This window comes from Podarcis bocagei (assembly GCF_964188305.1).
Source record: "Podarcis bocagei genome assembly, chromosome: 6".
Taxonomy (NCBI): Eukaryota; Metazoa; Chordata; class Lepidosauria; order Squamata; family Lacertidae; genus Podarcis; species Podarcis bocagei.
The window spans coordinates 31598366-31624640 of NC_138130.1; the positions used below are offsets into that span (position 1 = coordinate 31598366).

At 46.4% G+C, this 26275-nt stretch overlaps 2 protein-coding genes across 5 annotated transcripts in view; both read right to left on the reverse strand.

Annotated features, from left to right (window-relative positions):
- Positions 1 to 257: 257 nt before the first annotated feature.
- RPL31 (ribosomal protein L31) lies at positions 258 to 6023 on the reverse strand. The gene is made up of 5 exons (XM_081198696.1): positions 5885 to 6023; positions 3571 to 3677; positions 1533 to 1658; positions 669 to 781; positions 258 to 326 (listed from the first exon to the last, which is right to left on the reverse strand). Exons 2-5 carry the CDS (start codon positions 3675 to 3677, stop codon positions 295 to 297), a joined length of 378 nt encoding a protein of 125 aa, XP_081054822.1. The 5' UTR covers positions 5885 to 6023; the 3' UTR covers positions 258 to 294.
- Positions 6024 to 8869: 2846 nt separating this feature from the next.
- Positions 8870 to 26275, reverse strand: part of NPAS2 (neuronal PAS domain protein 2) — a 106093-nt gene continuing 88687 nt past the window's right edge. For 3 of the 4 annotated variants that reach the window (XM_081198331.1, XM_081198330.1, XM_081198328.1), the window contains 5 exons: positions 23424 to 23618; positions 22748 to 22935; positions 21134 to 21226; positions 19625 to 19799; positions 8870 to 10125 (listed from right to left, as the gene is read on the reverse strand). In XM_081198331.1, the coding sequence (XP_081054457.1) occupies positions 9943 to 10125; positions 19625 to 19799; positions 21134 to 21226; positions 22748 to 22935; positions 23424 to 23618 (834 nt within the window). In that variant the 3' untranslated portion in view covers positions 8870 to 9942. Of the gene's footprint in view, positions 10126 to 19590; positions 19800 to 21133; positions 21227 to 22747; positions 22936 to 23423; positions 23619 to 26275 lie in introns of all 4 variants that reach the window. The other variant, XM_081198329.1, reaches the window with a different exon arrangement.

Here is a 26275-nt window from a genome sequence, read left to right on the forward strand (position 1 = left end):
CTTTTCAAATAGCACCTTCACCTTCAAAATGAATCTGCAGTCATTCACTCTTCCACTCTTCCACATTTCCATATTGCTGTCTTAAAATTGATCTGTTGCTCCTGGACCATCAAAGGAATATCAGTGCTGGCTGCGGCTGACAGGAGTTGCAGTCAACAGAAGACCAAAGATTTAATTTCAAGAAATATTTAGCCAGCCAGTTTGGGAGCCAAAGCAACCTGAATCGCCTCATAACTAGACTTTAAAAAAGACTTGAGTAAAGTAATGTCATAACATTTTTATTGTAATGAAAGATTAGTTTTCATCCACATTAACAGTCTGTAGGCCTGTAAAAAAGGAGGAAGTTGCGTTAGTTAAAGTTGAATACACAATCCATATTCAGCATGCATTAATTTTAGATTATAGTGTGGAATGGGGAAGGAAGGCAATTTCCCTTCCTGCAGATTCCCAAAAGTCCAGAGGTCCCTAACTCTCTGGAGATTTTGAGAGAGGAAATGCTACAAATTGCCTCCCCTCCCTGTTCTGCAGATAGATACTGTTCACCAGGGTAGGGACAACAAATGGCGACCAGCCACACACAAAATATCTCTGACATTGTGAGAAATACAGTCCAGGGCAGCAACCCTCCTCGTTATTCTACAATTGGGGGGGGGGGGGGGACAACTTACTTTTGAAAGTGGTAACTGGCACATATGTGACCAGTGTATACAGTTTATTAGGCGAATCCTCATCTTCATTGCGTTTTCTGGATAAACGCACACGGATACGGTAAGGGACATTCCTATAAAAAGGGTAAAAGTATGATTGCGATACAATTAAATCATGGGTGGGTGTGTTTGCATATTTCAACACCAACATTTACGGAAGTTCCACTCCACCTATTTCCAGTTCTGCAATCCTAACATTTAAAATTTTTCCCTTCAAGCCTGTTCGTCATGTCCAAGGGGCAAGAAAAGCCATTTTAGCCATTTTTTATTTTTATAAGTTAACACGAAGCAGTGTATTCTAAAAGCAGCATTAGTTCCATAATCCATTTAAGAATGAAGATTGCTCCAGTGTGAAGCAATTCTCCAGGAAAATACAGAATGCTCAGCCCAGATAACATACTTAGAACCACAGTTCAAATACTAGCTGTTTCTTCAAGGGATTTGAGAACCATAACATTATTCCCATTAATTGTAGTACTATGATACCAGCCTTTTATTTAAGCTTTGGCCTGGTACCAATAGATGGATAGAAACCCCATGCATGACAGAGAAGGGTAATAATTCTCCCTTCTGTACTCAGCATAGAAATGCAGCTGCCAATCCCCCCAGTAACTTCTGTCATACATCACAATGCCAAAGTGGATATTAAATAGAAATAGAAGCAGTGCCTAGATGTATCTGAACCACCACTAAAATGACTGGTAAATGGTATGTTTTTGAAATACTGCACCAATATACAGTGTAACACCATATCCTAAGCACATGTGTACTAGTGCAGTAACATTAGAGTGTCCCTCTGTACTAAAAAAAAGTTTGTCACGATACCTTACTCCTTTTGCCCAGACAGCCTTGTTCAAGCGGGTGTCAATGCGTACATCAGGAGTCCCCATCTCCTTCATTGCAAATTTACGGATCTCCTTGAGAGCACGAGGAGCCCGCTTCTTGAAGCCCCTGAGAATACAGAAAATATCCAGTAGGCGAAATGAAAAAACAAACACACACTACTCCTAAACCTCAGGAACCCCTGTTTGTGCCTAGACTTCAGCATCTGAATAGCATACCCTAGGGATGAGGAGCCTCAGGAACAGGGGCCAAATGTGGCCATCCAAGCCTCTCTATGGACTCAGGACTCTCCTCAAGCCATACTCCCCTATCTTTCTTGCTCCTCAGGTGCTTTCGCCTGACTAGAAATGAGTCTTAACCCTGTGGGAGGAGTAGGGTGGATGTGTGCACATATACAACAGCCTGAGTTTTGTGTGGCTGGAATGTTCCCTGCCCTTCAAAGGCAAGTTGCATCTCTTGCTCTGCCCACTTCTGACTTTGGTCTCGCCACTATCAGCATGCAGCTCCTAGAAGGGAATGGGGTCCCTTGTGAAGAAAATTCCTCATCCGCACCTCCAGTATATAAAACCTGCATAAAGCCACTAGTTACCAAGATGGGCTGGTGGAGAAAGCTAGGCTTTTTTCTTTTTTATGCTATTTATTACTTTTTAGGAAAAGGCCTAGAAGTAATTTGAGGAGGTTCAGCTATGATAATTGGGCTTACAAAGGCAAAATTTGAGTTTCTGATGAATAATAAATTTTGGAATCTCCTTATTTGCCTTCTAATACCCAGCTCATTCTGGGCCTGCTGTAGGGAAGATTTTTCAGAAAAGTCAAAGCTAAGAACTGACTTTTGCAAAAAATTTGCTTTTCCACACTCCATTAACTATACTTCAAACACAAAGTAAGCCAGCTCAGCCAGAGATGAGATGAAAGCACAGAAAGATTCAATCAGCTTCACCACAACTCATGGATGTACAGAAATTAAGCTACTGTTTTTTCCTGTTCAGATTTGTGACTAGAGCATGAACTCCGAATACCTCCCATTATAAACAGGAAGAACGCTAAACCTGTTCCATTGTACATCAACAGTACACCCAAGAGACTATTTCCCCCCTCAATCATAGTGCCAACATTACACAAGTTACCCAATGTCTCTTGAATTTAACAGTGACCTTGCATCCTAAACCCAAAGCCAGGATACCAGTGAGTTTAATTACAATAGCAGTGTCAACATATTTATGTTATTTAGCCAAGCATTTGCAACGCCTCATTATAAGCATTTACTAATTGGTTCAAGCTGTTTTCTACCAGGCTTTTTACTTGTCTGCCCGTCCCCAATCACACATCTTGGAACACTGAAGGGAGGCCCAACCCACCCACCCACAGAGTGGTACCTCTAGTTACAAACTTAATTCATTCTGGAGGTCCGTTCTTAACCTGAAACTGTTCTTAACTAGAGGCATGCTTTCGCTAATGGGGCCTCTTGCTGCTGCTGCGCAGCTAGCACACGATTTCCGTTCTCATCCTGGGGCAAAGTTCTCAACTCGAGGTAACTTTTCAAGGTTAGCAGAGTTTGTAACCTGAGGTACCAGTGTGTGTGTGTGTGTGTGTAGGTTTTGCCGTTTTTCAGCAAATAAGTATTCATATTTATTTTCACAATCAAATGCTTTCTTTAAAACCTGTGAATACAATTCCTGTAAACTATAATATTAGGTAACTATTTCTAACTCAAATCAGTACACTTTTGGTTGTTTAACTTAAAATCTGGTACAGCTAAATTTTCCTTTGCACATGAATATAAAAGGGCCTTCAGGACCACCTGTAACCCTTTTGGCTTACAACAGAACTTGAGATATTCTGTAGTGCAAATGATTCTTTACAAGGCAACAATCAGTATGGTACTCCTAAGCTTTTAACAAAGCTTTTAACTCCAAAGTAATGTTTGATGATACAGTCGCTTGGACCAATTTCTGCACTGAGTAACAGTGTAACACATTTTCAAAAAATGAAAGAACAAAAAATAAGGACTGCCACTTACACGCCATGGATCCGTTTGTGAATGTTTATAGTATATTCCCGAGTAACCACCTCATTGATGGCTGATCGTCCTTTCTTCTTTTCACCACCTTTCTTTGCAGGAGCCATCTGCACATGTCAAAACACAAAAAGCCTTGTTTTACACAGCACAATATGACATACTATCATCATCATTGTTTCTTAAATAGTAGCTCCACAAAGCAATGATAAGAGCAAAAATGACAGAAACAGACATCTGCCAAATGCAGAGGCTCTGAGTTCAGCATTTCCTCCTTCTGGAATAGATGGCCTAGATTTTAGGCCATCCAGTATGTAAAGCCACAATTTTAGTTGTTGACTAAAATTCTAAAAAGACTTTGAAAAGCCTGGTCGCAGTCTCTCCTTGTGATCTCTGACATGCTATTAATATTTAGACACCAGGCAAATACATTATTATTCTTCCAGGCCTCTGGCTAATTGAACACTCCATGGCCTTTAAAACTGTTGGGGAATTATTGTTTTCAATTGCTACTGTTATATATTTTTATGTTTCTGTGATCCTAATCATATAAAGGAGTCCCTCTCATCCATGACTCTTGTCTCTGACCATTCATGTGCAAGAACACAGTACCTGCACAGGTAACAAATACCTCACAGAAGTGAAACCAGCTCTGCTAATACCTACCATTTATCCGCAATGCTTGTAGCATGTCAAAGCACTTCACACAGACTATCCCATTAATGCTAACATAAACTTTGTGAGCCAGGTGCATATTATCATATTTCAACTGTGGGAGGATTCAGAAATAGTGGCTTACCTTAGCATGGCTCACACTCTTCACCATCACTGCGCAAATCCCCTAAAGCTTCCAGTTTATTAATGCCAGTGTCTTACTTTCTACCAGCCTCCTGTCATGTTGAGAGTCCACAGTTGCTAAAATTACTTAACTACACAACAAGCAGCTGACTCTGCTGAATCTCAAAAATGTTTTTTTTAACAGGAGAACAGCCCTGTCAGATCATGCCAATAGCCCATCTAGTACAATATCCTGTTCTGACTAGATGCCTGTGGAAAATCTGCAATCAGGATCTGAGCATCTAATGTGGACATTAAGAAAAAAACAGAAAAAGGCAGATATACTTTCAAACTTGTGCCACAATCTGAAAGTACGCTTGCAACTCCAGCATTGTGAATGGAAAGATTCTTCCTTTGTGCGATCTCCCTGCCTTTGCTCTCCTCTATATGCTCTAGTTCCACTAACAGAAGGAAAGTGCCAACAAGATTAGAGTTGCAATGGTGTGATTTAGGGACAAAATCACCCCCCCCCCCAAAAAAAAGAGGGAAAAGCACAACCAGTAATCCAAGAATGCTGAGTGTCAGCTAGAATGCCAAGATGAGCTCTGCTGGATCAGGCCAAAGGCCCATATAGATCAACATGCTGCTCTCATAGTGGCCAAGCAGGTGGTTTATGTGAAGACCACAAACAGAACCAGAGTGTAATAGCTGTTGCAGCTGTAGCACTTTGGGGGAGGGGGCGGGACATAAAACTGGGGTGTGTGTGTGTGTGTATATATATATATGTGTGTGTGTGTGTGTGTGTGTCTGTATATACATACATACATAGACAGAGAATTTATAGCACAGCAGCAACTTTAAGTTATCTTATGCCACACAACAGTCTTGGAGTAGAAAGCCCGGTTTGAGCTCCTTACACCTTGAGTTTCGTGAAGGGAGGCCCGGCTCAAACTCTGCCAGAAGATACAAACTAATATTCTGTTGAAGACCCCCCACCTTTGTAAGAATATAGTACTGCAAGTTGTAAAAATACAGCACTGAAACATGATTCAGCGACATACGCACAACGTGCAAACGGTACCAAACTATTGCTTCCTCGCACAAAATGTTAATTAACACTAAAGACGAAAACTCCTGTCCCCAATTTTCACTAATATGAATGGAATTGCCGGATTTTGTTTCAGTTGGCTTTTGAGGCTGCAAACCCACGTCCCCATGTCCTTTACGACGCGCGTGCTCAAAGAACAGTCCTTCTAGACAGCTTCACTTCCCTCCAAGTCCTGTGTCTTTAGTCCTCACTGCCTTTTCAGGTAATATCAGGCCTAGGCCAGGCTGGAACCACGGCGGCATCGGCGGGGGGGTGGGGGTGGCGGAATCTCAATCCCGCCAGGCGAGACTTCAAGGCCAGGCCCAGAAATACCCGTCCCCCGATACTCCTCCTCGCGCCAGCCAGCCACCCAACCCGGGCTCTCGCCATTGCGAGGCCCACAGAAGCGGATGGCTTCGGATAACAAGAACCGCTCCCAAAGCAGCTACTTACCCTGCTCAGGACCAGACCAGAAAGGAAGGCGCGGGGGCTTATGGGAGGAAACCAAGGAACCCGGAACAGCCATAGAGACGGCGAAGGGAAATACGAGGAGCGCTTCCGGGTCAGGAATCACCAGTTGCTAAGCGGCGCTCCCAGAGGGGAATAGCGGCGGGAGGTTGGGCCGTCTCTATGGCGGGCACGTTGGAGGAGGAGCTAGTGACGCTTTAAAAAGTGGTTTCCCCTCCCCGCCCGCGCACCTTTTCCTTAGAGGTGGCAGCTGCTTAATGGAGACTTAATGGTTTGGTGGCGGCGGTGATGCAAAATCATAAAGGATCTCTACTGCCTGTGATAAATGTGATTTTAAAAACTTTTTTTGTTTTGCGTGATTACTGTGGTTATCATGAACACCCCCAAATTGCAAACTAGGGCAGAGAGCGACTCAAGCCAACTTTGCAGTGTATGCAATTGCAGTCGGCTGCCGTTATGCCCACACTGCGGTCCAATATTTTGGTGTGTGTGCATTTTTGTGGTGCAATCAGGTACCTATGGGAATCCCATACCAAGATATGAGCGGAACAGGCCCCCAACTCCTGTTTTTATACTGTAAAGCCCAATCACTGATATTCAGAGGCATACACTGGAGGAATCATCATGATCTAACCTTTAAAAGCTGCCCTAGTGGTTGTGCCTTGTGAAGAACCAAGTTTGGTCTGTCCTGAATCTCCCGTCTTTAAAATCATAGACACACTGATTCTGGTTTCATGACAGAGGATGGAAACACCTGCTTATCCTGTCTCCACACCAGTATCCCATCTCCCAGTCCACTTTCTTTTCCGACTCTTGTAACAGCGGTTAGGCAGCTTCCTTGCAATTGGATTGGCAGTCCAGTATATTGCCAATCTCCTCTTTACTGAAGTCAGGACTGAAAAATGGGACTCTGATTTCAGAACAGTTATGCATCTGGGACTCCCCCACATGCTTGTCAGCTGTAGCCTGGGCTGAAATCGTTCCCTTCAAATTATGTCTGCATGTATGCTTCTAAGTAAACCAGGGGTGGCTAAAGGGTAGTCCTCCAAATGTTGATGGACTCACAATTTGCATCCGCTCCAGTCAGCATTGTCAATAGCCAAGAATTGTGGGAGTTGTAGTCCAGCAATATTTGGAAGACCACAGGTAATTAGTCACCCCACTAGAAGGTAGTAGAACCCAAGAGGCTTACTTTTTAAAGGTACACTTATGCCCCCTCTCTAACCTAACACACAACTTGGGAATCTTTGCTCTTATTAAGCATGTTTGGAGCTGCAGCCAAGATCTCTGGAAGCAAGAACAACAATCCTACATCAGAAATTGGCTCTGACCTCAATACATTTGTTTGACTTTTAGATGTCTTGAGACTTTGTTATCAAGGTTCCAGTGTGTGATAACTGCTTTTCAGCCCTATAAAAAGCTTGTTTGAGAGGGAGCCAAATTCTAGATTAAAGGTGTAGACATCAACTCTTCATCCTTTGCTAGGGACAATTGCTTGTTATTCCTAGAGGATTGTTTAAAGCAGGAATACAATTCTTCCCTCCCAGGTGTGTGCCTGCAGTCATATTTTTCTCAAGGGACTGATAGAAACAGAAATGAACATGAAACAGAAAACATGAAATTGTGATGCTCCTCCAGACCCTATCAACCTGGTTTGAAATGGCATGCACAAATGGCATGCACAATCTCTACACTGCGCAAACCTTTGTTGTGCGTTGCGTTGGGGCTGGTGAGTTTGTTACAACCTAGCTGGAAAGGCTGTGATCAGGCAATGCAATTCAAAATAATCTATAAAGGTAAAGGTAAAGGGACCCATGACCATTAGTGCTTTCGAACTGCTAGGTTGGCAGGAGCAGGGACCAAGCAACAGGAGCTCATCCCGTCACAGGGATTCGAACCACCGACCTTCTGATCGGCAAGTCCCAGGCTCTGTGGTTTAACCCACAGCGCCACCTGCATCCCTATACTATAGTATATCTATACTATAACTATACTTACCTATACTTAGCGGCAAAACTGATTGATCCACCAGCCCCAACAAAGCATAAACTAGTAAAAGTAACTAAATATATGGTAACTAATTTTTTACAAAAGAGTGTTTTACTGCAGAATGCATTGCATACAGCCTCATGTACCATTTGCAGTAGCCAGAGGTGTAGTAAAATTCTCACTGCATGGGAAGAGGGTATGGACAAAAGTGGTATGTAAATAAAAATAAACGGGTAAAGGACCCCTGGATGGTTAAAAGTCCAGTCAAAGGCAACTATGGGGTGCGGTGCTCATCTCACTTCAGGCCTAGGGACCTGGTGTTCGTCCACAGACAACTTTCCGGGTCATGTGACCAGCATGACTTAAACCGCTTCTGGCGCAATGGAACACTGTGACTGAAGCCAGAGTGCCCGGAAATGCCGTTTACCTTCCCGCCACAGCGATACCTATTTACCTACTTGCACTGGTGTGCTTTTGGACTACTAGGTTGACAGAAGATGAGACAGAGCAACAGGAACTCACCCCCATCAAGTGGATTTGAACAGGGGACCTTCCGACTGGCAGTGGTTTAGACCACAGCGCCAGCCACATCCCATAGCGGTATGTATGCTGCAGTATGTTCCCCGTAGTAACAAGATACTTCTACCCACCAAACACCATACTACATGCTCAATACTTCATAATAAGCACTGCAACAGACCCTACCCATCAATTATCAACATGTCAACAGACTGTAAAACAATGAAAAATGAAAAGGGTTAGCAAAAAGCCCACATCAGGCTAGTCATTTGTTTCATATAAGCCTGGTGCAAAGGGTGCTGTATTAACAGCTCTCTGCAGGCACCCGTATGTCCAAGCTAAAGGCCTGAAGCTGTAGTTCTATATTTCAGTTTGTTTTTTACAAACTATTAATTCTTTAAAAAGCATGGAGAGAAAAAACGCTTTTCACTTGTGAAATGAGCTGGTCTTTCATAAACAAAATAATGTTCACATAATCCCATATAATTTTATTTTATATAGAAATAGGTCAAGGTTGGGGTTTTGTTTTGTTTACAACAACTTTTTTTATACGCTACTTATTGAATAATTACATAAAATCTTTTTTTAGAAACATCAACATAAAGCATACAAAAGTGCAACGCTTTGGAGGAAAAGTCAAACCTAAACGTAAGTAATGAAAGATATGTAATATAGTTGCAGCATTTTTCCACTTAATGGGCTGTAACACAGTGCATATTCTTCAGGTGTTTGTTCTATGAACAGTTGTGAGGGGACTGTTCAGTTAGTAGAAAAGATTCTCTTCAAAGTGTTTAAAGAGCATGACTAGTACATTGGAATAATAGCTGCATGATTGTGCTTCGGTTCACTGTTTACAATTGTAGTTCACTAAGTAAATAGGAAAATGTCCAGTGTAATTTCTTTGAAACATTAGAAATAGCAAGAGGGAGAGGTAACAAGTTAATACTTTCAGGTTATGAGTCCAAGGTCTATAAACTGCAGGGTGCTTTTTATTTAAATAAAGGACAACATGTTCTCTCTCTCACTGGAAGTGCTTATCTGGCCACCAGAACAAACTTTTATTCACCGAAAGTGCTAGGTTATGCCTTTTGTGCAGTTGTGCAAAATAATAATAATATTAATAAAAATAATCTCTCATTCTCTCAATAGATTTTCTCTGAACCAGTGCTTTTCATATTCAAAAGATCAAAATAGTGAAGGCCAAGTAACTCGTATTCCCCCCCCCTTTTTTTTTTGGAATAGCCAGAATACTTTCTGGTCAAAATAGTCAGAAGAATCGTCTACTAACACATACCAGTTTGCACATGATGGTATGTATTAGTATTAATATACATAATGTACTCACAAAATAGTGCAAACATCTGCAAAATAATTCCCGTTCCTTTCCTATTGCACTATCCACCAAGGTCTGCGCTTGGCAATCTCTTTACATCACAAAACTCTGAAATGAACACATATGCAAAGGCTGGCTTCCCTCCTGCCCAGCCACCCACCATTCAATAAAGCTAAATGTGTACTGATTGTTACAGCAGAGTCTACTGCAGATGTTGTTCCATGTTTGAGGATTCAGGCAAACCGACAGTCCTCCTGGCAGCAAGTTCTGGCTGCTGTTGCTGTGACTGCATATGATGGTACTCTACGCTTTCTTCCTGTCGAGGGTAGGAAGGCAAGAGCAAAGAATCTGCCTGCTCACTGTGCAAAGGGCCTGCAGACTCTACCTATATGTGAAACAAAATTGGATGCCGTCTGTCAGAGCTGCTTCAAGATCCTAGCTCACAGAGGATCACGCTAGCCAGCGGTCATTAAGTAAAAGTCTTTATTGAATTACAGTTTCCATTCTCACGCTGCTGTCTGCAACTCTACGTCTACTAGCTAGATCGGCGAGGCTCCGTCTGAGTCTCCGCCCCGTGCGCACCAACTTAATATCCTAGCCTTGCTCCACCTTTTCCTCCTGACTGTCCTCCTCTGGGTCCCTCTACCCCCCGGGGCTTCTTCCTTCCGGGATTCTTCTGACGCTGACCCGGACCCTTCTGCCTCCTTGCGCCGGGCTTTAGGACCCGGTTCCCTTTCGGGGCTGCTCACTGCGCCGCCTTCCTCTGCATTTGAACTTGGCGCGCGCGCCCAACCTTCCACTTTCCTCTTAACCGTTTCCTCGCTCCCCGATGGAGGTGTGGCCACTCCTGACTCCTGCCCTCCCTCCTGTGGTGAGCTGCCAGCGCTTCCCTCCTGGCTCCTTTCCTCTTCCCTGCTTCCTGGCGGTGACGCTGGTCCCGATCTCCAGCTGCTCCCCCCTGAGTCTCCTCTGGCTCTATCTTCCTGGGGTGCCTCCCTAGACTCCCCCCTTGCCCTGGCCACTGGTGCTCCTTTCTGTGAATCCTCTGATTCACTGGAAAGACTGGGAGATCTCGGGTCGTCGTCATCACTCATCCTTTCCTCTGTCTCCTCCCCTTCGCTCTCTGTTTCCTCCCTTGCCCGTGCCTCTGCACCTAAACCCCTGACATCCATCCCCCCCTCGAAGCCCCCCAGTCCCCCCTCCCCTCCTTCCGGTGCTGGAACTGGGGGCTGCTGTTGCAAAGGGACGAACGTCGGATATCGGTCGCTTCCCGTGGCAGGCCTCCAGCGGAACTCTTCCAGTTCTTCCTCTCTGCTCTCGTTGACGACAGTCACCTCCTCTTCCATCTCTGTGCCGCCGTGCTCGAAACCAGGGTCGTCCCCGAAAATGTCCATGTCCGTCTCTCCCGCACTTCCTCCAGGCGGCGTTGCTCTGCCGGAACAGTCCAGCCACTTCCTGCGGAACTGCTCCTCCGGCCTATCGTCCCACCAATACGAGGGTTCTGAGACCGATCCCGAGGGTGACCCCTCCGGGGAACGGACGTCTCGTGTCGGTTCCTCGTCCGAGTCGAACCCCCTGAACGTGCTGTCCGAAAGCGTGGGCGTGAAAAGCCAGTCGTCGAAAAAGTCTGCTGGCATAGGTCTATGTGGGAAGAGGGCATGAAACTCGTCTTTGAGCAGAGGTTCGTCTAAAGCGTAGCCCGGCACCCAGCTGTTCGCACTGGCCGGGGTGCCCTCCCTGGCGAGAAAGTATTCTACTCCCTCTTCCCCCCATCTGGAGTCCAAAATCTCCGTGACTTCGTTGATGCGCTCCTCCTGTGCCACTCCCGCGTGCCCCGTTCCTTCTCTGAGCGGACTCGGCGCCGTTCCGGGTTCCTGGAACCTGTGCGGTGCCTTGTAGGGAGTGAGCACCGATCTGTGGAACACCGGATGCATTCTGGAACCCTCCGGGAGCGCCAGCTTGAAAGCCACCGGGTTGACCTGTTCTTCGACTTGGTAGGGCCCCAGTTGTTTATGCCCTAGTTTCTTCTTGGCCAACGACCTGGCCGGCACTGCGTGGGCTGCTAACCAGACCCAGTCTCCCACGTGGAGCTCTTCACCAACCCTTCTGTGTTTGTCCGCTTGTACCTTGTATGCGTGTTTAGCCAGTTCCAGGTGGCGCCGCAGCTGATCGTGGACTTCCTGCAGCTCCGACGCGAACGCATCTGCTGACTGCGGCTCCCCTTCTCCCCTGCATTCCAGTCCCGGAAAGGTTCTAGGGTGCCGCCCGTTGTTGGCGAAGAACGGCGTGACGCCCGTGGAAACGTGCTTCGTGTTGTTGTAGGCAAACTCTGCAAGCGGCAGGTAATCTACCCACGTCGCAGGCTGTTGGTTTGCATAACATCTCAGGTACTGCTGCATGATGGCATTGGCTCGCTCCGCTTGCCCGTTGGTCTGCGGGTGTCTCGCCGACGCCAGATTGATCTTGACGTTTAGGAAGCCCATCAGTTTCTGCCAGAAGTTCGAGATGAACTGCCGCCCGCGGTCGGACAGAATAGACCGTGGCAGACCGTGAACCTTGAACACGTGGTCTATGAACAGTTTGGCGGTTTGCTCCGCCGTGGCCACCTTAGCACACGGAATGAAATGCGCCATCTTGGAGAACAGGTCCACCACCACCAACACTGCCGTCTTGCCCCTTGAGCTGGGCAGATCCGTGACAAAGTCCAGAGCCACCCTTTCCCAAGGTTCGACCGGAGTTTGCAGCGGCTCCAACAGTCCAGCCGGCGGTTTGTGCACCGGCTTTGCCCTCTGGCAGGTGTCACACCTCGCTACGTAGTCTGCGACCTCCCCTCTCATTCCAGGCCACCAGAAATCCCTGGCTACTAATTCCACCGTCTTCTCCTTGCCAAAGTGCCCGGCCGTGGGTGCGTCGTGCAGCTGCTGTAGCACCTTGGCTCGAAGTTCGTCACCCGGCACGTAGATGGCCCCTTTACGGATGAGCAAGCCATCTCGTAGCTGGAAACCGTCGGCCGCTGCCTTGCCCCCTCGCACCTCTGCCATCTTCGTTCGTGCGAAGGAGTCCCCCTGCAACGCTCGCCGCACCGCCTCTAGGTCCACGGTCACCGCGGCGCACGCCCACACTGTCGGTGCAAAGATGTGCATGGCGGCCGCTGGTGTTGCGTCCTCCAGATACTGTGGCTTGCGGGAGAGAGCGTCGGCCATGATGTTGGTGTCCCCCGGGACATACTCTATTCGGAAGTCGAAGTCCGCAAAGAACTCAGCCCAACGTATCTGCCTCTGGTTCAGGAACTGTGCCGTGCGCCAGTGTTCCAGATTCTTGTGGTCCGTGCAAACCTGCACCGTGTGCTTGGCGCCGATCAGAAAGTGCCTCCACGCCTTGAACGCTGCATGAATGGCCAGCAACTCCCTGTCCCATATGGTGTAGTTCTGCTCGGACTTGCTGAGCTTCCTGGAGTAAAACGCTCCCGGCCGCCACACGCCCTGCGGGTCCTTCTGCAGCAGGACCGCCCCCACGGCTCTGTCCGAAGCGTCTGTCTCCACCCTCATCGGCATGCTGGGGTTGACATGAAGCAGCTGCTCTTCCGACGCGAAGAGACGCTTGAGGGCCTGAAAGGACTGCTCCGCCTGCTCTGTCCAGATGAACTTCTTCTTCTTGGAGCTAAGGGTGTCAGTGATGGCCGCCGTCTGCATCGCGAAGCCCTTGATAAACTTGCGATAGAAGTTCGCAAAGCCGACAAACCGTTGGACCTCCTTCCGGTTGCGTGGGCTCTTCCAATCCAACACCGCTCGAACCTTGGCGCTGTCCATGGCGAGCCCCTTGTCAGACAACTTGTAGCCCAGAAAATCCACCTCCGGCACGTCAAATTGGCACTTCTCCAGCTTGGCGTAGAGCCTGTGTTGCTTTAGCCTGCCCAGCACTTCCTTGACGTGCTTGTCATGTTCTTGCTGCGACTCCGAAAAGATCAGGATGTCATCCAAGAAACAGACGCACGTCTTGTAGAGAAGTCCCGCCAACACGTGATGCATAAATGCTTGAAAAACGTGAGCGCCATTTTGCAGTCCAAAAGGCATAACTCTGTATTCGTAGGTACCCAGTGGCGTGAACATGGCTGTCTTCCACTCATCACCTTCCCGCATGCGAATGAGGTTGTACGCCCCCCGCAGGTCCAACTTGGTGAACACCTTTCCCTTCCGTACCTTCGCCAGGAGGTCGTCGATGCGGGGCATGGGGAAGTCCGACGGCTTGGTCACACTGTTCAAAATCCTGTAATCCACTACGAGTCTTTTTTGGGGCGTGTCTCGCTTCTTAACAAAGAATACAGGACTGCCCCCCACTGCCTTAGACTCCCGGATGAAACCGCGCTCCAAATTAAGATCGATGAAGTCTTTGAGTTCCTGCAGTTCGTCCTCAGACATGGAATACAGCTTCCCTTTAGGCAGCGCCGCCCCCGGCAGCAGGTCAATTTTGCAGTCATATGGTCTGTGAGGGGGTAGCCTGTCCGCCTCCTTCTCGCAGAAAACTTCCAGAAATTCTGCGTACTTGTGGGGAATCGCTTGCAGTGTGCCTAGCAGCAGCTGTGACTCCTCTTCCTCTCCTTCCTGCCTGGGTACGATGCAGTGTTCAGCACAAAAGGAAGAGCCGAAGACCAGCTGCCTCTGGAACCAAGCCATCGTTGGGCTGTGCTTGTCCAGCCAACTCATACCCAATACAATGGGCGTGTCAGACAGTTGAGTGACGTTGAAGCTGATGACTTCCCTGTGATTCCCAAGTCGCATCACCATTGGTGGCGTCTGCTTCACCACTTGCCCCCCTAGCAGCTCCCTGCCATCCACCGTGACAACCTGCAGGGGCAGTGTGGCCGGCAGCAACTGCACAGCGTGCCTGTCGACAAATTCCTGCCCTATAAAGTCCGCGTTGCTGCCGGAGTCGATGGTGATTGGCACGTCCATGGTGATTCCATTGGGCAGCTGGAGAGATGCTGTGAGCCTCACTACTGGTTTGGGCGGGAGGGGGTTCACTGGCTGTAAAATTTCTGGGGACTGCGTCACTAACACGTCTGGCTGGGCCCCAGTGCCTCTTCCTCCAGCCAGACATTGTCGTTTCCCTGCTGTGGTCCTCCCTGCTGCGTTGCTGCAGTCACCATTGCTGAGGCTGCAGTAAGCTTGTGGGGCCTCTGGGGACACTCTTTCGCCATATGCCCTGGCTGCTCACAGACGTAACACTTCCTGGTCCCTCTAGGAGGCTTCGCCTTCACTGCTGCCGGTGCTAGGGCTCTGGTTGCTGACTGAGCCCTTGCACCTCCAACCTCCATAGGTTCGGCTCCTCCTCCTGGCGGAGGCGTGGATTGCGTTCGTGCTGCTTCTCTGGGAAAGAAGGAGGGGCCCCCGGCTGGTTCGCGCCCTCCACGTCCTTCGTCCTTGCTCCACGGACGTCCTTCCAGCCTCACCCCCACGGCCAGTGCCCTCTGAACGACCTCCTGGGTGGTTCGGGGTCTCTCCCCCCTCGCTATCTCATCTTTAATCGAGTTGTGCAGTCCCTCCCAAAAGAGGTCTCTTACAGGAGCCGAATCTCTGTCCCATTCCAGGGCGCTGACCAAGGCGAAAAAGCGTGCATGATACTGTCTGACGCTGGCCCTCCCTTGTCTCAGCCCATGCACCTCCTTCCGTGCAAGATCAATGTCAATACTTGATAAGAAACACCCATCCATCGCTTTAATAAAGGCATCCGCATTCTGGAGCGCCGGATCGTTATCTCTCCATAAATTGCGCAACCATGCTTTCGCCTCCCCATGCAGATGGGACATGATGAACCCCACTCTCTCCTGTTCATCTCTAAAGTCTTTATGCAACAGTTGCAGTGCGCACAGTACGTCGGCTCTAAAGTTGGGATACTGTTGCAGGTTCCCATCGAAGTGAGAGAGCAGCCCGCCTGTCCGTCTCGCCAACCCAATTCCCTCCTGCCGGGGTGGTTGCTTTGCCAGTACGTCTAACCTGACCTGGAGATCCCTGCAGGCGGCAGCTGCCTCGTCCTCTCTCTTCCTGGATGCGAGAACCTCGGCGTTCAGTTGTGCCACTGCTTTTCTGAGGTCCTCTATCTGCTGCTCAGCCGTCATGTCTCCTGCCGTTCGTGAGCTCGCTAGTGGGCGCCTGTATTCTCCTCTCCTCGAGGCTGCAGATGCCCACAATGTGGAGACGGAGCCTACTGTCAGAGCTGCTTCAAGATCCTAGCTCACAGAGGATCACGCTAGCCAGCGGTCATTAAGTAAAAGTCTTTATTGAATTACAGTTTCCATTCTCACGCTGCTGTCTGCAACTCTACGTCTACTAGCTAGATCGGCGAGGCTCCGTCTGAGTCTCCGCCCCGTGCGCACCAACTTAATATCCTAGCCTTGCTCCACCTTTTCCTCCTGACTGTCCTCCTCTGGGTCCCTCTACCCCCCGGGGCTTCTTCCTTCCGGGATTCTTCTGACGCTGACCCGGACCCTTCTGCCTCCTTGCGCCGGGCTTTAGGACCCGGTTCCCTTTCGGGGCTGCTCACTGCGCCGCCTTCCTCTGCATTTGAACTTGGCGCGCGCGCCCAACCTTCCACTTTCCTCTTAACCGTTTCCTCGCTCCCCGATGGAGGTGTGGCCACTCCTGACTCCTGCCCTCCCTCCTGTGGTGAGCTGCCAGCGCTTCCCTCCTGGCTCCTTTCCTCTTCCCTGCTTCCTGGCGGTGACGCTGGTCCCGATCTCCAGCTGCTCCCCCCTGAGTCTCCTCTGGCTCTATCTTCCTGGGGTGCCTCCCTAGACTCCCCCCTTGCCCTGGCCACTGGTGCTCCTTTCTGTGAATCCTCTGATTCACTGGAAAGACTGGGAGATCTCGGGTCGTCGTCATCACTCATCCTTTCCTCTGTCTCCTCCCCTTCGCTCTCTGTTTCCTCCCTTGCCCGTGCCTCTGCACCTAAACCCCTGACACCGTCAAATAATGGTTTAGCAGATCAAAAACAGTAGTTCTGTTAATTTAATAATAATAATAATAATAATAATAATAATAATAATAATAATAATTTATTTGTACCCCACCCATCTGCCACTCTGGGCAGCTTCCAGGATATATAAAAACACAGTAAAAATTTTTACCTTAAAACATCTTCCCTATATAGGACTGCCTTCAGATGTTTCCTAAATGTTTCATAATTACTTATCTCCTTAACATCTGATGGGAGGGCATTCCACAGGGTGGGCGCCACTACTGAGATGTGCCCTCTGCTTATATGGAAAAACTTTGCTACGGAACTGTTGCTGTTGGACTAGGATCAAGTTTGCAGAACACTTAAAATGTGGTTAGCTAAGTCAATGAATGAAGCTTGGCACCATTTATGCCAAGGATTGCAAGGTTGGCGGCCCTTGTATATTTTTGGGATTTTATATTGTTAGAAAAAAACAATTCTTGGGAAATGGCAATGGTCAAGTGGTGTGTGTGTGTGTCTGTGTGAGAAAGAGTGAATGTGATTGGCCCCTTTGTATATTCCCCCCCCCCCTTGTACTGCAGAATTCTCCCTGTTGTCATGAGCAACAGCACTCTTATGTTTGTGGAACATCAGTATTGTGTGATCTCCGCAATCAGGACCAGGAGAACATAGGTGACTTCCTGTAGCAAATAAAAGGTAGTCTGTGGAGGGAGGATGGGAAACAGCAATGACTGTACTCTCTCTAGTTTTGCACCATGCCATGCCTCCATGGCTGCCATGTTGTGTTATACTGCACTCCCATAGCAGTTGTTGTGTGCCAGGGAGGCAGTGGAAGACAGGAGTGCCTGGCGTGCTCTGGTCCATGGGGTCACGAAGAGTCGGACACAACTAAACGACTAAACAACAACAACCACTGGTATGAAAAGGTTGGTGGCCCATGATTTATGTGAACGAGAACTTTTTGATAAGCTCTAGTTGTCAGAAATTTAGTCAATCACAAAATGCAAGTGGATTTTCCCTACTCATTTCGTCCAATAATTGGGCTTCCTTTTCTGTCCTCCATTGGCAATGCTCATTAATTCCACTTTCTCTTTCAATGGTTTCATCACAATCATGTTTGTCATGGGCACATATGAAAATACTTGCAGCACAATCCTAGGTATGTTTATTCAGAAATATGTCCCACTAAGTTCAATGGGGCTTAACTTAATTCATAGTAAAAAAAAATTAGGACTGTAGTATTCAAATTTGTTATATAAACTGCCTTTGGCTGATGGCCTCTTACTGTCAAGAACCTTCTGTTGTGGGCATGTTTTGTATTCCTATAGTGGGTATATTTGGGCTTGTGCAATTATTTATCTATTCATTTATACCCCGCCTTTCCCCCCTATGGGACTCCATTTTATCTTATTGCCACACTTCATGCTTACCATTTTAGTGGGAGGAATGATGACTGTTTGTTTTTTAAAAGGGAAGTTACTGGCTATAAAGCCAAAAGCAGTCAATGACAATACAATAATTATTCAGGGAGCTTTTGTGTTGCAAAAGGAAAAAACAAAAGGAACAAGGAAATTAGCAGGATCCATAAAACAAAAGGAAATACACCAGACACTCACATTGTGCTGAAGTTAGATTTAGAAGCTGGTGTCCCAATGCAAAGTTTCCAGCAGAATCAAATGTGTCTGCTCCAGATCACATATTGACGTGCATAAAATGTGAGCAGATGTTTCCAATACACAGAAGCCACAATCTCCTGAAACCTCACTTCCTCAGTGATATTCCAAATGAGGAGCACAGTCAATTGGGAATTGTATCCAGAGCGGAGGATATCATTGACTGGGAGTCTGAGTTCCTCCATCATATTTAAAAGGCACATAGAATTATATAAACTTTTATATATACCGTATTTTTCGCCCCACAGGGCGCACCGGCCCATAAGGCGCACCTAGTTTTTTTGGGGGGAAATAAAGAAAAAAAATATATTCCCCCCCCCCAAGGCGTGAGAACAGGCTGCTCTCCGCAAGCCGGGGGAGCCCTCCTGCGGCTTGCGCAGAGCTACTCGAAGCCCCGGCACGACCGCTCAGCGCGCCGGGCTTCGGGATAAGAGGCAGCACTGCGCAAGCCGTGGGAGCCCGGCAGGAACTCCCGCGGGCTCCCAAGGCTTGCAGATAGCTTCCTGAAGCCTGGAGAGCGAGAGGGGTCGGTGTGCACTAAGTCACTAAGAGTTTTGTATAGTGATTATTGGTTACGAGACTCCATTTGTCAAGGTTCAGTGGTCTAGGTTCAGCACCTGCTCTGCGTGCAGATTATCCCTGCCATCTGAAATCTTGAAGAGTTGCAGAATATACTGAGCGAGATGGACCAATAGTCTAACCGAAGGCAACTAGATTCCTGTGCTCCTATTCCTGCCTATGGTTACTTTATTTGGGAATATGAGACCTAACATTAGACTGCAACAGAGACAACTATGGACTAATTTACAGAGGGTATTTAAAGAAATAAAGAAAACAAAATGTTTGACACTGTGGACTCCGTTCATATGATATTAGAACTGCACTACACCCCCAAAAATGTACATCTAGAAGTGCTAGCTGTCACTTGAGAACATTAATAAATCAGTTGGACATCTGATATAAATAACAACTGAAGAAATATTTTAGTTGTTTATGTACTTCCTGCATTTTCATTGTGAGTTCTTGTTTTATTATTTTTTTAGCATTCCTAATAAAAAAGGGTTTATAAACAACCATGTCATATTTCTTCTGCCATTCTTAAAATAATGTGAGGGTCTTTATTACTTTATGAATAACTACCCAATTTAATTAAAAAAAAATTAAAACAAAAAACCCTGTATGCCGCCCCTTCAGCTGAAAAAAATACTTTCAGGGCAGCTTACCCATTTAGGTACCGTCAGTTCTGTTGCAGCCCACCTGAAGGTAGCCTTGCTGATGGTGCTGATGCATAGGTTGCAAAGTTGAAGGCTGAGATGGCTGTGCTGCAGAGAACCCAGGGGGCAACACTGCTTGTCCCATCAGCACTATAGCTGTACTGCTTCCAGAGGTTTGCTCTTCCAAACTTTGGAACGCTTGTAGGCTTTGAAAGTATCTGTTCAAAGAAACAGTCCTAAGTTTTTCAGCCAAGAATTTGCGACTAAAACACTGGTGTCATACTGCAATGTATTATGGACAACGGTTGGGAGAAATAGCAGGTGCTGCTGCTGACTCGGGGACTATGCAGATATGCCGATTGTTGGGAAAAATTGAAAAAGCCAGGCACATTCATTACTACACATAACTCCTGGGCATATATATTGTGCATACCTAGTGGCATCTTGGAAGTGGAGAAGGCTGACCTGGAATGGGGCAGTGTGGGAAAAGGAAGAAGCTGATCAGAGGGTGATGCAACTAAGCATTTTTGTTTTAGTTGCTGTTACTGGGGTAGCCATGGGACGCGGGTAGCGCTGTGGGCTAAACCACAGAGCCTAGGACTCGCCGATCAGAAGGTCAGCGGTTCGAATCCCCGCAACGGAGTGAGCTCCCGTTGCTCGGTCCCTGCTCCTGCCAACCTAGCAGTTCGAAAGCACATCAAAGTGCAAGTACATAAATAGGTACCGCTCCAGCAGGAAGGTAAATGGCATTTCCGTGCGCTGCTCTGGTTCGCCAGAAGCGGCTTAGTCATTCTGGCGACATGGCCCGGAAGCTGTACGCCGGCTCCCTCGGCCAATAAAGCGAGATGAGCGCCGCAACCCCAGAGTCAGTCACAACTGGACCTAATGGTCAGGGGTCCCTTTACCTTTTTACTGGGGTAGCCCAGAGGGTTGAGAATATGTGGACACATCTTTAGAAATGGTGAGTTTATGGGTTAAAAGCAAAGAACCAGCTATAGGAGGTATATTAGAAATTTCTGATACAATATCAGCAAGATAATGTTCTAAGTAGCAGGCTCCAGATTTCCTTGATTGCAACACTTTCACCAAACCTGGTCCCTTTCATTCTCCAGTTGGCATGACAACCCCAGTACATGATGGCAGGGCATTTTTCCAGCCAGAACTCGTTGGAACTCTGTTCCGGCACCTCTCAGGTAGGCGCCATTGCCATTCTAAGAGAACAAGGGTGCTGTTCATGGTGAGTTCTGGCACCTCTTTTCCTAGAAAAATAGCATTGCATGATGCATGAGAGAAACAATGTACTGGGGCAACTGGGATCTGAAAAACCGTGCAATTGCGGGAGCTTGGCAGTGGGGCAGATAAGATATGGCAGGACAACATCTGGATTTTCAAAATATGCAGCCACCCTTAATTCCATCTCTGACATAGACTGCTTAACCCAAGTACTACCTCTGCACGAGTTGCCATTCTACCACCTCCATCTAAGTGGCATTTCTCAGTATAGTTTCAAACTTTTCCTTCCTACCCCTGCCCCCAGTAACATGCTACATACTTAGCTTCATGTCCAGTCACATCAACATCTGTTGTCTGCCTCGCATGGCAGGAACCAGGCATCATTGGCTGAATAGGCTGACTGAGTAACAGTCTAGGAAACAGGAAATTAAATAATGTCAGTGAAGAATGACACTAACCTGCAGATACTGAAAGGGTCGGAAGGATTTTTTCCATGTGAGGTAGTTGCATGCTCAGAAGTCAATAGAGTTAAATCTGCAGTAGGCTCAGGGATAGAGTGTAATTAGTCGTAGTAAAAAAATGGTAGCTCAGGATTTATTATCAAATGTGGCCATTCTTATACAGTGGTACCTCTAGATGCGAACGTGATCCGTTCCGTAGCCCCGTTCACATCCTGAAACAAATGCAACCTGCGTCTGCGGGTTGCGATTCGCCGCTTCCGCACATGCGCGTGATGGCATTTTGACTGTGCATGCATGAGCGGCGAAACCCAGAAGTAACGCACTCCGTTACTTCCGGGTCGCCGTGGAGCGTAACCTGGAAATGCTTAACCTGAAGCACATTTAACCCGAGGTATGACAAGGAGTACAAGGAGTTTCATTCTTCTTAGGAGTGGATCTACATATTGTGGTTGGTAAACAAAGATCGCTGAAATTCCCTGTGGCAAATTATCTGCCACAGTGTTTGACTGTAACGTTTTCATGCTCTCAACCTGTGATGTGGTGGCTGTTCCTGCCTCAAGTAACAGCCATCTTCTATGACAGTCCTGCATTCTGATGAAATCTAGTGAGCATTGGGCTATCAGATTTTTAAGTTGGTTATTAGAGCTCCCATTCAGTTTGCCAGTCCAGAACATAAAGTAGGCTTTATATGCTTTCTTCTGCCCCAGGTAGTTTGAAACGGCAGCTAACTGCATGACGCAGTTAGTGTGGAGATGTAAGGTCCTCTCTCCCCCTCCCCCCATTCACATTATGTTTCCTACAGGGACATGTTTTCTATTTCAAGCTACTTATTGTTCCTTGTATTTTCTTTCCAGTCATCAGTTTAAAAACTTTTTCAAAACAGAACAAAGAAGTAAACAGTATCTTTTCTTTCTCTTTTTAAGGCAAATACATAGTGCTAACATCATTTAGAAAAAACAACAACCCACAAGTCTGTATCTGAAGAAGTGTGCATGCAGACGAAAGCTCATACCAATAACTAACTTAGTTGGTCTCTAAGGTGTTACTGGAAGGAAATTTTTAATTTTTTAAATTTTATTTTATTTATTTTGTTTTGTTTCGACTATGGCAGACCAACATGGCTACCTACCTGTAACCCACAAGTCTGTTTGTTCCATCCCCATTCTGATACTGTTTTTAATATTCAATTTTTCATTTCTGTAACCCAACCCTGGAACCCTGTGGTATAGGATAGGTATGAAATTGAATAAACAATAATAGCACCACGTTCCTCTTTTTTTCTTTCAAACTTACTAATAATCTAGTGCTGTAACTTGATAAAATGGAGTATTTTCTTAATGTTCAAAGTGCAGTATTTACCTGTTATATAGTAATAAACTAAACACTCAAATTTATATAGTGCCATTGTAAAAAATAGTATTTAATTCTTCAACTTTTTTTTTAAAAAAAGTAGGTTACTTCAATTATTTTACCTCAGTTGTCGATCATTACTGAAATCTGGAGTGCTCTGCTGGTGGCTGTTATCCTGTAGAATGGCATCAGGTGGAGCTCTGCTCAAAGACTGTGGGAGCACAGAGGCATTGCTAAACTGTGAGGTTAAGCTTCTGGAAGATTGACAGCTATCCTGCATTCCTTGTGAGGCTCTTGCTGATTTTTGATCCTAGAACAGTTAAAAACAACAGCACCCACAGAAACAATAACCAAAAGCTTTGGGTATATTGTAAAAACACATAGAATTAAGTTGTGAATATTTTTTTGCCAAATTACCAGATCCAAATTTAGTTTATTCCAGCCTCTCATAAAGGTGTAATTATGTAAAGTAGGGAAATAAATTCATATTCATTGAATGTAGGTCTGGTCATTTACCCTTTTGAAAGATCCCCCCCCCCCCCAAGAATGGTGATTATGGATAGCTAGAACAAACACACAGATTCACACAAACCTTAGTGGAAAGAGCGAAAGGGCAGGCGATATTGCCGTAATACCTAAAGGCAAACAAGAACTACAGTACAGGAAATGCTGTAAGAACTAAATAAAGAATCAAAAGAGGTAGGATTGAAGATGAACCTAAGACTTAAAGTAATGTTTAAAGAAGAGAACATTTTTTCCACAAAAAGATTGCTGTAAGACCACTGCAGGTCTGCTTACCTGGTTTGATAACACATTTTCTTCTCCTAACATTTGATGGTCTGTTGCTTGAGGAGCCGCAATCTGCTCTTGGAGACAAGGCCTCGAAGGCCTCGGCACAACTTGCTGCTGAGACTCAACCGCTGGCTTCTCCTGAGGTTCTGGCTGCGGCATGCCGCTGAAATTCAGAGATGCTGTTGGCTGCTGTAAAAACATCTGGAAGAGAAAGGTGGTTACTTTTTCGATTTCCTTGTTAGGCAAATCAATGGAAGAAATACATTCACAGTTCCAATTTCAAGTTGTCATAACTTAACGCTTATAAATGGGTATCGTTAGGGAGCTCAACTTGATCCAGGCCTCAGTTGCTGAAAATGCTTTTAATGCTAGAAGACTGTGTGAAGTTGCTTGTGAGTACACAGAAAGTCCATTTCCCACACAATTGCATAAGCACAGCCACCTGTCACACATCTGGGGCTGTCAGAGAAGTTTCTACAGGGAAAGTTGCATGTCACCTCTTTCCAAATCAAGCATTGGATAAGAATTGCTCAAATATTACATGTGCAATGCACCTTAAACCAGCTGTGGAAGGACTGACACTGTTTAGAAAACCAAATCCACTATTCAGGAACAGAATACATTTGTCATCCTATTCACTCAGAAACCTCTGACATACATAATTCTTGCAAATACTTTCTGACATACATAATTCTTGCAAATATTTGAAGGTCAAACTAGATGTTACAAGCAAACACATGTTACTAAATTGCAACTAACACTTGGTTTATGGGAAATGAGCTTTTGGAGGGAGCAAATAAGAGCAGAGAAGTGATGGCTGGTGGTGGTAAACTCTTCCCTGTCCCCAGTTTTTCTGCTTCAAATTGTTTTCTTCTACTTCCCTCTTCATGGGATTCCAGATGGGGAAATGTGTGTGCAACCCCACAGGGGAGAAAAGTAGTTATCAGGAAAGGGGGTTAAGCACACACGCTTTTCTGCTGACATTATCCCCATCTCACCCCAAGATAGAAAAAGCTTCCACTGGAATTTTAGCAAATGTGTTCCTGTCCAATAAGTAGCTTGGTTGTTTATGGAAGACAATTTTACTCGGCTACAAGTGATTGCCAAAGAAGAAGAAGAAGAAGAAGACAGCCTCCAACAATCATATCCCTATACTTTTTTTCTGAAAGGACAACTTCCTTTTGCCGGCTATGAAAACAGGGTGGATTGTGCCTCCGTCCAGAAAAAACTTCAAGATAATAGAACAAGAAAAATATAAAGCATGAGGCTTCAACTTAAGGAATTCTAGCTATCTAGCAACACAAAAATGTTGCAAAACAAACGGAAATACAGAAGATGAGAAGCCATTGAAATGGAGCACAAGAGAGAGAGAACATGTGTGTGCAAAGATCCTAAAACTAAGTTTGAGATTGTTGCCTCAGTACATATACATGATCCCATGAGCTATGAACGTAGTACGAACAAATACAGTGGAGCCTCGGTTTTCGAGTGTCTCAGAAATCGAACGTTTCAGCTTTCAAATGCCGAAAACCCAGAAGTAACTGCTTTGGTTTTCGAACAATTTTCAGAAGCTGAACGTGCCACGCAGCTTCCGTTTTGAGTTTCCCTGTTGTATTGAGGCTGCCGCTTTCAGTATTCGGACGTTTCAGAAGCTGAACGGTGTTCCTGAACAGATTACATTTGAAAACCAAGGTTCCACTGTAATAGGAGTCATGCTGTTTAATTGCTGTACTGTGACAGATTGCCTCCAACCAATCATATGATAATGAGCTTTCATCGTGATTTGCTTGTGGGGTGTTTATAAACCTTCCCATTATTCTCATTCATTCACTCCACACTTTTCAATGCATTTCCCTGTCACTCTCCTAACAGCAAACAGTCTGTTGTTTTCTTTAAGTGCACTTGTTGCACTTGTTGCACTAACCCACTTCTATTGTGCAGCAAACAGTCTGTTGTTTTCTTTAAGTGCACTTGTTGCTCTTGTTGCACTAACCCACTTCTATTGTGCAGGACTAAATGCACTTGGATACGGGACGCGGGTGGCGCTGTGGGTAAAACCTCAGCGCCTAGGACTTGCCGATCGCATGGTCGGCGGTTCAAATCCCCGCGGCAGGGTGCCCTCCCGTCGTTCGGTCCCAGCGCCTGCCAACCTAGCGGTTCGAAAGCACCCCCGGGTGCAAGTAGATAAATAGGGACCGCTTACCAGCGGGAAGGTAAACGGCGTTCTGTGTGCTGCGCTGGCTCGCCAGATGCAGCTTGTCACGCTGGCCACGTGACCCGGAAGTGTCTGCGGACAGTGCTGGCTCCCGGCCTATAGAGTGAGATGAGCGCACAACCCTAGAGTCTGTCAAGACTGGCCCATACGGGCAGGGGTACCTTTACCTTTACCTTTAAATGCACTTGGAACCTCTCGTGCAAAATACTGACAGTCAGGCACCTCAAGAGTGTTAGTGTCAAAACCTTTCTCCTCAGAAAAGGACAACAACAACAACAACAACAACAACAACAACAACAACAACAACAACAACAATTTATTATTTATACCCCGCCCATCTGGCTAGGTTTCCCCAGCCACTCTGGGCGGCTTCCAAAAGAATATTAAAATTATTAATTTTAATTAATTTTAATTAAAATTAATTTTAATTTTAATTAAAATTATTAATATTAAAACATTAAATGCTTTCCTAAACAGGGCTGCCTTCAGATGTCTTCTAAAAGTCTGGTAGTTGTTGTTCTCTTTGACATCTGGTGGGAGGGCGTTCCACAGGGAGGGCACCACTACCGAGAAGGCCCTCTGCCTGGTTCCCTGTAACCTCGCTTCTCGCAGTGAGGGAACCGCCAGAAGGCCCTCGGTGCTG

What these genes read in the sequence shown, in the direction of transcription:
- RPL31 (XM_081198696.1), bottom strand. Translation starts at nt 3,677, where the DNA reads ATGGCTCCTGCAAAGAAAGGTGGTGAAAAGAAGAAAGGACGATCAGCC. An exon ending in CACAAACGGATCCATGGCGT is followed by an intron (nt 1,659 to 3,570) that starts GTAAGTGGCAGT and finishes CTGTATTCTCAG; the next exon opens with GGGCTTCAAGAAGCGGGCTC. An exon ending in GCCAGTTACCACTTTCAAAA is followed by an intron (nt 327 to 668) that starts GTAAGTTGTCCC and finishes CCTTTTTTACAG; the next exon opens with GCCTACAGACTGTTAATGTG.